General features: G+C 39.2%; 1 protein-coding gene across 1 annotated transcript; it reads right to left on the bottom strand.

The window, feature by feature from the left end:
• Positions 1-10,322: 10,322 nt before the first annotated feature.
• Positions 10,323-12,086, bottom strand: LOC123503757 (piggyBac transposable element-derived protein 4-like). The gene has a single exon (XM_045253758.1). It carries the CDS (start codon positions 12,084-12,086, stop codon positions 10,323-10,325), a length of 1,764 nt encoding a protein of 587 aa, XP_045109693.1.
• Between the last annotated feature and the right edge of the window lie 1,398 nt (positions 12,087-13,484).

Below are 13,484 nucleotides of genomic sequence, written 5' to 3' on the forward strand. Positions count from 1 at the left end.
TACGGGAATGTCAGCTGTTTCTTGCTGTATTGTGCCTTGCTGTCTCCAGCCTCCTGCAGCTCTGCCTTGTCTGCTGTATTTTGGCCTGCCACTGCCTGCTGTCTCACGTGGGCTTCTCGACGCTTGGATCTTCCTACCTACAGCTTCGTTCGCAAGTTTTTGCCTGCAGCTTTCTCCCTGCTGACTACCTTTTCTTCTTTCTTTGGGGGGATAGAATAGATTGGGTGAAGGAAGAAGGAAAGGTTGGTGATAGTGGAAGAATAGATTAGAAAAATGAAAGACAGTAGGAGATTTGACAGGTGACGGGCTTACCGTCTTGCTATTCATATTTTTTTTTTTAACCATGACCTTTTTCTAAACTACTTTTTTCATATATATATAACTTTTTACATTTGGTGGCCGCAATTATTATTATTATTATTTTACATATATATACATATATATACTTTTTTATTTATTTATTTATTTTTATTTATTTATTTATTTATTTATTTATTTATTTATTTATTTATTTATTTATTTATTTATTTTTTTTTTTTTTGTGTGTGTGTGTGTGTGTGTGTGTGTGTGTGTGTGTGTGTGTGTGTGTGTGTGTGTGTTTACTGTGTAAATTTGTGAGGGGATCTCATTCCCTAGGTTTCGGGATGGACTTCTAAACCAGTTATGTTCGTTCTCATTGTTTGTTATTAGTCGTATGTATGTGTCATCTTGAAGAGTGTTGATAATTTTTTCTTTTATTTTATTCCCTTTGTTGTACAGTGTTACATTGATTGCATTTAAGTTGGATAGATAATGCATTTCCTCTGGTTTTTGTGTAGGGTATTTTTCGTCGAATGCAAACCTCAGTGCTTTGTTTTGGATTACCTGTAATGAGTGCATGACTGTCTTTGATGTTGCGCACAAAGGGTATGATGGATATGTAATTATTGGGAGTACACAAGCTTTAATTAGGTGAGTCTTTATTTTAGTGATTAAACCATGAATTTTTTTTATTGAGTTTATTGATGCCATGGCGGAGTTTTTTTTTTATGTGAGTGATGTGATTAGTGAATCCTTTTGTGTTTATGTGCATGCCAAGTATTTTTCCTTCCTTGGAGTAAGGAATGATTGTTTCATGTATCCTTATTGGGTGTGTTTTCTTAATAGCTATCGGGATGATAGTAAATTTATAAGTGTTTGTTTTTATTTTCCACTTTCTTTCGTAGTTATTTATTTTTATTATTTCTCTCTACTTTCTTTGCTAACATTCTCCTTGATTTTCCAGGTTGTGAAATGATTTGTGTTATGTCGTCTGCGTAAGCTACGTTGATACTGCCCCAGGATGGTGACGGGAGATCGTGAGTATACAGTGTATAAAAGGTAGGTGAGATCGAGCTTCCTTGTGGTACTCCGCTTGCTATGTTGAAACTATTTCCAGTGTAGTTGTGCAGGGAGATACGGGCATCTCTATCGTCCAAAAAGTTGCATAGAATTTTAGAGAGTATTAGTGGCATTCCTGTGTTATTAATTTTATATTTAAGACCGTTTTGCCAGACTTTATCAAAAGCCTTTGATACGTCTCTTAGGACAATGCAGCATTGTTCTTTTTTCCCTAGGAAGTGTGCTATTGCCTCCGATGTTAATGCAAGCGCTGTGTCGGTGCCTCTGCCTGATCTAAACCCGTGTTGTGTGGGTGGTAATATGATATTATATTTTAGATGTGTTTTGAGTCTTTTATTTATAATTTTTTCCAGAATTTTTCCTGGTACCTCCAGTAGCGATATCGGTCTATAGTTCATTGGGTCTGTTGTAGATTTGTTATGTTTTGGAATTAGTTTGATTATTGCTCCTTTAAATTGTTGTGGAAAGTATCCAGCGGTGTATGTGTGGTTAAAAATCTGCGTGAGAATTTTTATGGCGCTCATTGGTAGGTTGGCAATAATTGTTTTATTAATGTTACTGTGGCCAGGTGTGTTGTTTTTGAGTGATTTGATAGTGTTGATGACTTCTTGCTCTGTTATTCTTGATGTGATGTAGCTATCGTTGTTTAGTCTGTTAAGATCAGATGTTGTGTATGAGTTGATTGTGGTTGTCTGTTAAATATCTGTTAAGCTCTGTTTCGTTCACTGGATCAAATAGTGCATTTTCTTCTGGGCTAATTGAGAAAATATTTTTCCATATGTTTCGAAATATAACTTCTTTATCTTCATTATCGTATATTTTCTTATTGTGTATTATGTAGGGTGAAATGGTTTGCTTGTTGCATTTTAATTTTTGTAGTGTGTTCCAGAATTTTTTTGGGTTTTTATAGGTATGTGCTAGGTTCGTGATAGTGTTTTCCCATTTTTTAGTGTGTTGTAATTTGCATTCCTCTATTAGCTGTCTCCTTAGTGTGTTATATATAACGAACTTTGTGTAGTGCCAGCCTAGAGTTTCTGCTTCCTGTAAGTATTGTTTGAGTCTCCACTGAATTTGTTTTATTGCAGTGTTAGTTATTGGTTTGCATACTGTTGAGAATGTTCTAGTAGGTATGTGTAATTTAATAGCTTTGGATACTGTATCATACCAATTCTTAATATTTTTGTCTATTTCTTCTTTTTTTAGGTGTGTGGTGTTTATATCCTGTATGTTATTATTGACATGTGTCTTGAATTTTTCCCAGTTGGCGGACTTATAGTGAGGTTTAGCTGGAGATGGAATCGTAATTGGTTGTGTGGTGAGGGTGATAATTACTAGTATATGGTCTGAGACGGTGGTGGGTCCCGCTTGTATGGTGTGATTATGGTACGTGTTTGTGTTTGATAAAATAATGTCTGGTGTTGTTAGGGCATTGTGTCCTATAAATGTAGGAAAATTTGGACCGAGATGGATGAGTTTTTTAGCATTGAATAACATTTCAAGTCCCTTCCCTACTGCATTTGTGGTATGTGTCCCTATACTTGGGTGTTTTGCATTAAGGTCTCCAATGATGTACATGGGGTCGGTGTTAGATGCGAGACGGTGGAAGTTGGTTATCGGGAGGTAAGCTCTTCGAGGTGGTAAGTATGTTTTGGCTATATGAATTGGCCCTGTATTTGTTTGTATTGTTATTTGCAGGATGTCTGTGTCAAAATTATCTATAACTTTATGTTTTATGTGAGACTTAACCAGTATTGCACTGCCATCATGGGGTTCATTGCTTGTGTTAATGATGTGTTGAGGTGTAATTATGAATGTGTATTGTGTTGTGTGAAAGTCCATGGCTGTTTATTATTATAACGTCGGGATCTATTTCTCTATGTGTTTGCAAGCTTGTATTTGTGGGGTGACCAATGTGCTACATTGTGTTGCATTATTGTTAGCTTATTCATGTAATGGAATGTGAAGATGTGTTAAGTTGTTTATTGTTTTTCCCCTTTGTTTGCTAATGCTTTATTTATTTGTTTATTTTGATGCGTATCTGATTTGATTTTGGGGGCCTGCCAGTTGGTGGTGTCAATTCTTGAACGAGTCCGTTTCTTATTTTGTTGAATTGACTATCCTCTATTGTGCACCAGCAGTTGTTGAGATCTATTTCATTGTTTAAGATATGTATCATTACTTCTTGTTCTGAATATGATGTGTTAGTGTATCTCCATTTGTATTTGCCTCCATCAATACCAGTTTTTATATCTCTGAGATTTAGGTTCCTTCCCTTGGCCATCCATCCCTTTTTTTGCATATAATTTGTAGTCCAATTGCTTGTCCAGGTATTTTTTCCAGTGTTGGCATTTCTTCGACCTGACTGTCGTCTTGCCTCGTATAAGATGTTGCAGATTCTTCTTCATTTCCAGGTGTATGGTGGCTGTTTTGTGTAATTCTGTGCTCTCTTGGGTGGTAGTCTTGTGTGTGGGTAGGAAAGTTTTCATCTCTGCTGTTTAGAATCATTCTGGAAGGTGGATTATCTGGTAGTATTATTGTAGGCAAGTTATTCAGCTGTAGTGCTCTGTTTATTTCCTTATTGTATGAACCAGGGTTGACAGAGTTGATCATATGGGCATGCATCATACATGCCATAATCTTTGTGGCTGTTTCCTTTTCTAAAATTGGGCCTATTGAAATGGGTGTTGGTGGCTTTGTGCTGTTTGCTGCTTGTGAGTGGGTTTTGGTGGAGTTCTCCTTACGGTGCCGTTTTTCCTCAATTATCTTCTTCCTCTGAGGACACTTATTTGCCAGAGGACGATGGTCTCCCAGGCAGTTAATGCATTTTTTCTTGTTGGACTGGCTGCATTCTTTCCATGTGTGTTCATTAGAGGAACATTCTGAACAGATCTTATATTCTTTTGGCATGGGACATTTGGATGTTGAGTGGTCTTCCAGCGAATAGCATTTTAGGCAAGTTAGGACTGGGATATAATCTTCTACTTTGATGGTGTGTGGTGGAATACTCATACTAAACCCGAGTATGCCATTCTCTGTTGCTTTTTTGGCAGCTGCTGTTTCTTTGAATGTGATCTTCATTATCTTGGTTCGTGGTATTTTGAATATATTCTCTATCCCTTCTTCATCCATTGATTCTGTGCAGAAAATTCTTCTTTAATTTGTTCCTCTGTGTGGTGGAAGATGTATTCTTCTGTGTTGAATATCAGGATTGTACGTTTGGCCCTGAGTTCCGGTGGTAGGATGGGTTGAAAGTTATTGTTGTTGAGGTCATGCTGGGTTTTTCCTTGAAATATTTTGTCCAGGTCATCATCTGAGCGGGTGAGAACGATGAATCCATCTTGCGTGGGTATGATTCTTGTTGCATAGATCAGGTTTTCTGCCAGGGTCTTCAACAATAGTAATTTTCCTGCGTGACTTGTGTCTTCACATTTCAGTTTTACTCTTGCCATTTTCGGTTAATCACTGACATCTGGTACCTAGAGGAGTCCGATGAGAGAATATATGGCAACAGAGATTATCCAGTTAAAGCTTAAGGTAAAGGAGAAGAGAAGCGACAGTGGAGGTAGAACGGAGGAGAAATACACAGGATACAATTAAAAAGGAATTACCTACTCCAGTGGTCCCTAGGGACCCCCCCCATTCTAAAAGGGGTCGAAGGGGCACCCACTGGAGCCTCACAAGGAGACTTTACCTGTCCCTATAAGTTGCTGTAAGACAGCATGTACACAGTACCTGTATAGAAGACAGGCAAACAATTGTAAACAGGTTACTCAACAAGACCCACCACAAGGGGGAGAGGGCAGAGCTTTCGGTGCCCACCCCCCAAGGGTATCGTTGGCTGCCCCGCGAAGGAAGCGAAATGAAAAATAATGAGGAAAAGGCAAAGAGGGGCGCCAACTGTCTCTGGGCGGAGCCACCTACCTACCGTCACCGGCAGCTTGAGAGGGTCACTCTCTCAGGCTGTAGGGCGAATAGACACGCAAGCGATCCCAACCAGAGCGCAGAGCTTGGGATACGAGAGGGGGAGGGAGGAAGGGCCCCACTCAGGCGGACACTCACCGGACAGGGAGTGTCCCGGTACACAAATGGGTCCTTTGTCTATACTGCAAGGGAAGAATCCCCCTTTTTTGGCATTAAGAGATGGAACCGCAAGACAAGCGGGCAGCCTGGCAGATGTGCAGTCCGAAAGTCCCGAGCGCACAGCCACTAGGGTGCCAGTGCACTGGGACAAACCCTGCTGCAGGTAAATCTGTGAAGGGTCGTAGCTCTGACCAGCGGAATTGGGTTGAGTTGAGTTGAGTTGACTGCCTGACTGCCTGATAGACTGCTGTGCTCTCAACTAGTGTTGTGAAGCCACGTGCACCTTGCTGCGTATCAAATCGCTACGTGTAGCAAGCCGACACACGCACTCCTTCGCTCTCTCGTGAGCTGTGATTCAAGTGCCACCTGTCAGCCCCTCCGCCACCCCTCCAGCTTCTGCCGTCTTTTGTATAAGTATAACATACTTTTGTGCTTGCTGTGAGTTTTTTTTAGGCGATTACAGTGTGTTTTCCCGCCAAGGTCAGTCCTGGCGCCATCTTATGCTTCTCAGCTACTCCACACCTCATCTGATGCTCCCTTCTACACCCTTCTACACAGATACGTTGGGGTAGTTCCTTCAGGGTAAGTCAGTGAGTTTATTTTGTGGTGTTTATTGCATTTTAATCTGCTTTTTCTCGCCTTGGCGCCACTAATTCTCGCGTCTTGTCTCTTAATGTTTGAATGTTTCAGCTTCTCCCATTGGCTGTGGGACGCTGCTACCTGTATCTTGTGCTCTGATTGGCTCCTGTCTGGCCGCTATCTTGATATTTTACCGGGCTCTTCGGTGATTCGTTACGGCACCTTTGCCCTTGTCTCAGATTGGCTATCACAGCCACGGATGATTTAAATGTCTTTGTAGCCTAGTACCATATGTTTTTCTTGTGTGTAGGTCTGCTTTTTGATTATATTACCCTTGCAGCCTCATAAGCTCAATTATTTGATGCATTTTCTTTAATTTGCTAGTGCTACAGTGTTATTTACAAGTGCAACAGTGTTTTTTGTGCATTGTTATTTTATTACTGTTTCTGCTTGAGTGACCTTGAAATTTTTCTGTTTCTTTGTTTCTTGCTCTCTTCTATTGCTTTCTGCTTATACTTCATTGTTTTCTCTGCATTTTCTGTCTGCCCATGCTGTTGGCTAGTTATTTTATTTTCTGTATTATTTTTCTTACACTACCTGTAATTATTTTCCTCTGAATTTTTTTCCCTTTTGATTTTTTTTTCATGTTTAGGTGTGATTTTCATTATATTTTTGTATGTTCATGCCTGGATTTTCATCGCAGACTGAGACTACTACTGCATCTGATTATGAAATGTGTGTCTGTGATGTGTTTTCATTGCTGCTGATATCCCAGCCAGTGTATGGTGTATGGTAATGTATGTCATTGTGTTCCATTGAATACTTATTGAGTGTTTTTCAGTATAACCACTCTAGTGAATTATTTTTGAGTATCATGCTTGATTTGCATCTTGTCCCAAGTGTTATATTTATTTTTATAATTGTACCATCTCTAATTTTTTTTATTCAGTATTGAAATCACTGCATGAAGTTTTCTCAGCAGTACTTCCATGTACTTTTGATACCAATTGCAATGCCTGGTGTATTATGAAAAACTAATATATATGCCCGTCCTAGCTTGACTGTGCTGTGCTCTGTACTCCACTTGGTGCTACGAGATGTACTGCCCAAGTGTGTGTTTTTGAGTGAGCCCTGGACGTAGTTACTTCCATTTTGCTTCAGAGTGTAACTATAACACCTTACTTTATTGCTGTTTTTACTTATTTTATTTTTTTTTTTATATTGCTACGCTGTGGTAAGCTTTATTCTTGCACCATGTCTTCTCTTGATAATAACACTACTACTACCACAGTTAATACTGTCACTACTATGACTACTACTACTACTACTACTACTACTACTACTACTACTACTACTACTACTACTACTACTACTACTACTACTACTACTTCATCTACCCTTACTACATTACTACTACAACTCCTACTACTACTGCTAATGCCCCTCCTGTTCCTTCTACATTGTTTCAAAGCCCTGTGCTTGCTCCAACTTTTAAACTCTTACACCATGATCCTTCAATCCAGAAGTTTGGTGGTGATAACATCTTTCAGTATTCTCCTTTACAATTCTTGCAACAATGTGAAGACAGTATTTGCAACTCTAACATCACTTCAGGTGTTGATAAAATTTCTTTTGTGCGTTCTCAGTTACAGCCAAAATCTATTGCTGCTGATTTAATGTCGGCTACTGCTTTCAATCCTAAAACCCTGAATTATGATTATAACGCTTTCAGAGCAAATTTCTTACAAGCATTTAGTATGCCCCAACAGCCAGATTCATTCTAGTGGGTCTTTGACGGAGCAGATACAATGACTAACAATTTTGGTGTCCTCAATTGCTTAAGAGCTCTTCCTCGCTCTGCTGAATTAGCTTCTGCTGCTGTTGATTCACTTAAAGCTTCAAATTGGATTACTAATGGTACAATGTCTGAGCAGCGATTTCATGATATAATTGAATTTCTCTATTACATTAACTTTTTGAACCCTAGTGAGCGCAGAATTGCGTCTACACTTACATACACTCAGACAGATAATCTACTTGATTTCTCATCTAAAATTGCTTCTAAATTAAAAGAACATCCAGCTCACGTGCACGTTGTAGCTTCCACTACTGCTACTTCACCTTTAAATTCTGCTAACCAGACTTCACAACCTAGTGCACCAGCTTCTGATAAGCAACATGCTGTGTATGCCTGTACTTACTGTCACAAACAGGGACATACCATTAAACGTTTTTTGCGACAGCATCATGAAAGAAATGCAGCGCGTTCTCCCTCAGCTCAGCGTCTTTCTCACTATGAGTCTCTTCAAGGCTTCCGTCATGTCACACGCTCTGTGCCCAGTCGCCCGAGATCGTCTTCTCGGCAGGGACGTCCTGCGTCGCGTCCAATTCCTGAAAGACCACCTAAGTCTTGCCTTATTCATGGTCCAAGTATTCATTCTTCTGAAGAATGCTTTAAAATTCAACATCTTCAGCATCAGCAACATGTTACTGTGTCTTCACCACAGTCAAATTTTTACCAGCGCCAGCATTCTCCTCCCATAACGTAGACATTCTCTCAGACATGCCAGTCCTGTCGATTCCTACAGTTATTGCTGCAACGGCGCGACGTCTTCATTTGCAAAGGTACACTTATGGCTCTCCTTTCACAGTTTGCATTGATACAGGAGCTGACTGTAGCTTACTGACAGAATGTGCTTACCAGCACCTTAATAAATTGTATAATGTTCCTCTATCAAAAGAGAACCAGATTTTTCATGCAGCTCAAGGCTCTCAATATTATTGGTTCAGTAACTTTGCCTGTGTCCTTTCATAATCATGATTATACCTTTGATGTAAAATTTTTTGTAGTAACAAATTTTGTGTTGAACTGTGATGCTCTCTTTGGCTATGATGAGTTAGTTAACCCGTAAACTGCGGGACTTCGATTCTGAGTGCATCGTCTAGTGCGGCTATATCAGCGAGAGATTGACCTTCAATAAATGATATCTAAGTTACATAAACGTGTCATAAATATTAGAATACACATATCTGTAGCTCGAAATGTGTTGTATCCTGCATATTTCTTATATTTTTCTATCACAAAAATGGTTTTCTGGCAGTATCTGAAGCCGCAGCGGGGAGCGGGGTGGTGGGTGGGAGGTAGGGGGAGGCAATAGGGGGGATACACACAGCCGACTCGTTGCCATGGCGACGACCACGGGACAGTGTTGTCAACGCTGTAAGTACATCGAACTTAGCACAAGATAGATGGTGGTGTCGTGAATTTAGCGAAGCCCTATGCATCCCCTGGGTGCTGCAGGAAAATATATATATATATATATATATATATATATATATATATATATATATATATATATATATATATATATATATATATATATATAATGTTTCTGTGAAAGTAATAGCTCTTTCCATTATTCAGAAAATAGTATTTTCATTTTATATATATATATATATATATATATATATATATATATATATATATATATATATATATATATATATATATATATATATATATATATATATATATATATATATATATATATATATATATATATATATATATATATATATATATATATATATATATATATATATATATATATATATATATATATATATATATATATATATATATATATATACAAAATGTTTCCGTATAAGTAATAATTCATTTCATTATTCAGAAACGAATATTTCCTATTACAAATAAAGTAAATGCCATCGAAATACATGGAATAAACTACAGAAATGCGTAACATTGCTCTAGATCCGACATGGTTATAAACATATTATAGCCTATTATTTACAAGCTCTCTCTCTCTCTCTCTCTCTCTCTCTCTCTCTCTCTCTCTCTCTCTCTCTCTCTCTCTCTCTCTCTCTCTCTCTCTCTCTCTCTCTCTCTCTCTCTCTCGTTGAAAAATATATAGGCCTAAGTAAAACGAAAATATTTTCATTTGCATGGTTCAAAATAAATAGAAGTAAAGAAAACACTAGATCCGTATAAGCCACAATAATATACATACTGTGTACATATATATTATAAACATAGCCTCCTATTATTTATATGTTATATCTCTCTCTCTCTCTCTCTCTCTCTCTCTCTCTCTCTCTCTCTCTCTCTCTCTCTCTCTCTCTCTCTCTCTCTCTCTCTCTCTCTCTCTCTCTCTCTCTCGGTTGAAAATAAATAAGTAAAACAAAAATATTCTCTTTGCTTGGTTCAGAATAAATAAAATAATGAATATTCTAGTTCCGTATAGGCAACATCAGTACATATATTATCTACATATCTCGTACATGTTTTCAGTAGTTTTCATTGTGTGCCATGCTGCAAAACATTCTGTTGGACACAGTGGCACATCACATTCTCTGCACAATGTCGTGACCCTTGTGCGTTTCTTGTCACCCCTTGATGTGTTGGCACAGACATGACAGTTGAGTTGTTTTTTCTTGTTAGTCCTTTCATTCAGATCTGTGTATCGGAGATGGTGGCGAGTGATGTAAGCAGATGCAAGCAAACGATCTGGCCTGTCAGGAGCACGGTGCCCACGGTGACCCTGTCGACTGTTGGTGACAGTGCCGAACTCCTCAAGTAACTGATATGCAACATTGTAGACAAATTCTCTGAATTTTAGTTTCCTGACAGTGGGGTCTGTGGTTCTTACCAGCCAAATGTTATAGGCATTGAGCATAGTGACATCTACCATGTGGAGAAAGAACTTATGGTACCACTTGAATGATTTTCTCAAACACTCTACTCCACTGAGCTGACTGTCACACTTATCAATGAGTCGCATATTCTCAGTGTAGTCCACCACAATGTCTGGTTTCAAGATCGTCTTCTTTGTTTTGTAGTGGACTTTGTTTGTGGCCACAATTTCCCCTTTATGTACAGTAGAAAGCAGATGGACTGGTTTCCTGTCTGTCCACTTCATGGCTACGATTTTTCCCGACTTCTCTTTCTGATAACATTTTGGTTTGGACTTTGTTTTCTTTTTGTGATTACCTTCTTTGTTTGCATCGTCTTCATCATCACTCTCACTTGCATTTTCGTAATGTGAGACTGGGCCATCAAACTTTGGCATGAACTTTCTATTTACTTTTGCAGTACCACATGCTCCAGTAGCATGTTCATGTAGGAACTGCAATAGTGCTGGGCTTGTATACCAGTTATCTGTATACAATATGTGTCCTTTTCCTAGGTAGGGTGCCATCATTTTCTTTACAATTACCCCTGACTTGCCCAAGGGATCCTTTCTACTAACATTAGGAATATCAACATTATTTGCCCCTGTGTACACTATCATATCAAGAATTGTACCCGTTTCACAGTCGCATAGTACAAAAACTTTTATGCCAAAGCGATGACGTTTTGAGGGAATGTACTGTTTGAAAGCCAGCCTACCTTTGAATAATATGAGACTCTCATCAATGACTACTTTTTGAAAGGGGTAGAAAAATTTACTGAAGGATCCCAGAATCATTTTGAATAAGTTTCTAATTTTCCAAATCATATCTTCTTTGTCTGGGTGGTTGTTGTCAGCGAAATGCAGGAATCTAGTTAGCAAGTGAAATCTGTCCCGAGACATAAACTTAGGAAATATAGGTGTTGGGATTAGTGGATCATTCTTCCAGTAGTCTGCAATATTATGTTTGCTTATGAGAGGCATTAGCAACATCAGAGCAAGGAAAACATATAACTCTTGTGGAGTTGTATCTCTCCATTTGTGTATCCTGGAATGATCTTCGAAAGAAAACATGTTGGTGACATATTGATAGTACTTATTTGTCTCAGTAACAATGAGGTCAATAGTGGCATCATTGAAGAATGCACGAAAATAATCACATTCTCGTGCATTGTCGTCACAAGGCCACTCATCAGTCACCCCAGAGAAAGTGCTACTGAAAGGATGACGGTGAGGAACAAAATCACTTCCATCTGACCACACGAATGAGTGAGCCGTGTCTTGCTGAGATGTATCTCCACCCTGCCCGATATTATCATTCGCCTCACTGTTATCGGGTGCAATTGTGGTCTCCATTTCATCCTCACTTCCGTCAGGACTTCCCACTCCACCACTGGCAGAGTCTCCCTCCCAGTCATCATCATCATCATCACATTCACTGCTGCCTTCCTCCTCATCAAATAACATGGGAATAAATTTGCTAGGTGTTAGTTTTTGTTTGTTGTTGTGTGGCTTAGTGATGCGGCAAGCTTGACCAGATGTACTCGGATTGGCCAAAGCCCGGGAACAACAAGCCTTGGGCTGAGCGCTGGAGCTTTTTTGCGCCTTGGTGATGATCAGTGGGGACTTAGAAGTACTTGAGGTACTATTCCCAACCTTCTCTTTCTTCTCATCCCCATTTTCTTCAGTAAGGAAAAGAAGTTTCCTTTTAGTAGCAGGCCGTGCTGAGGTGCGTGTGGCATCCATGGCTGGTGGCATGCGAGTGAGGGAGGAGCACGTCTGGACAGTGGCCAGTTGCCACGCGCCGCTCCCACCCCTAACTCCGTCTGACAGCGTTACCAACGTCTTGAAAAGTAGCACTTGTTCACATAATCTTCTTCGCTTATTCTCTTTCTAATAATGTTCTTTTATATGAAAACAACTTTTATACTACTAAATTATAGCTTCCTCCTACCATAGATAAGACTCATATTCTAAAATTTATGACAAGAGTGTAATCTCGACAAAATGAAAGTAAATGATAGAGGCTCCATTGTTTCTCTTTATAAATATGACAACAATTACCAAATATATATTAGAGTTATATAAATTGTTAAATCAATGGTTATTTGAATAGATAAAAATAATTTCAAAGTAATACAAATCACAGAAACTTTTGGCGCCTATCTGAAAAGCCCGCTTCCAGAAGGCTTACAGCAGTTTACCGCTCAGCCGCCCAGAAGGCGTACAGCAATTTACGGGTTAAACATGATATTACAATATTTCCCCGTTATCATGCTGTCAGCCATAATGGATTCATGTATTATGCTTCAGACTCGCCTGTTTCTGTTCTTACAGTTGCCTCACTACGCGTACATTTTGAACAGTCATGTCTACCTGCTTTTGACGAAGCACTGTTACTGCAGTGTACTCAGAATCCTTCGTCCCCGCAGTCAAACTTAGCACCTTCGTCCCCGGAGTTGAAACGTTCTGTCTCCTTGGATTGTTGTGTGGCTGTCATTGTTGGTGACCAGTTTATAGGTCCTACTTCAGCAACTAAAGTTCCAGTGCGTGTTCTTTGTGCCTCAGTAGGCGCATGCGTGATCTCACATCCTGATAGTGCCAGGATTCAGCGTTTAGCTTTAGAATGTACACTCTCTACCATGCGATGTGGTCACCTTACTGATGCTTTAGTCACTAATCTCACAGGTTCGTCCATTACGCTTAAAGATGGGGTGCACCTTGGTTCCTTTAGTGTGATAGATGAAGCTTCTT

The sequence above is a fragment of the Portunus trituberculatus genome, chromosome 14, assembly GCF_017591435.1.
Source record: "Portunus trituberculatus isolate SZX2019 chromosome 14, ASM1759143v1, whole genome shotgun sequence".
In the NCBI taxonomy this organism is placed as follows: domain Eukaryota; kingdom Metazoa; phylum Arthropoda; class Malacostraca; order Decapoda; family Portunidae; genus Portunus; species Portunus trituberculatus.

Excerpts from the sequence above, each read along its gene's own strand:
- LOC123503757 (XM_045253758.1), bottom strand. The coding sequence starts at position 12,086 with ATGGAGACCACAATTGCACCCGATAACAGTGAGGCGAATGATAATATC.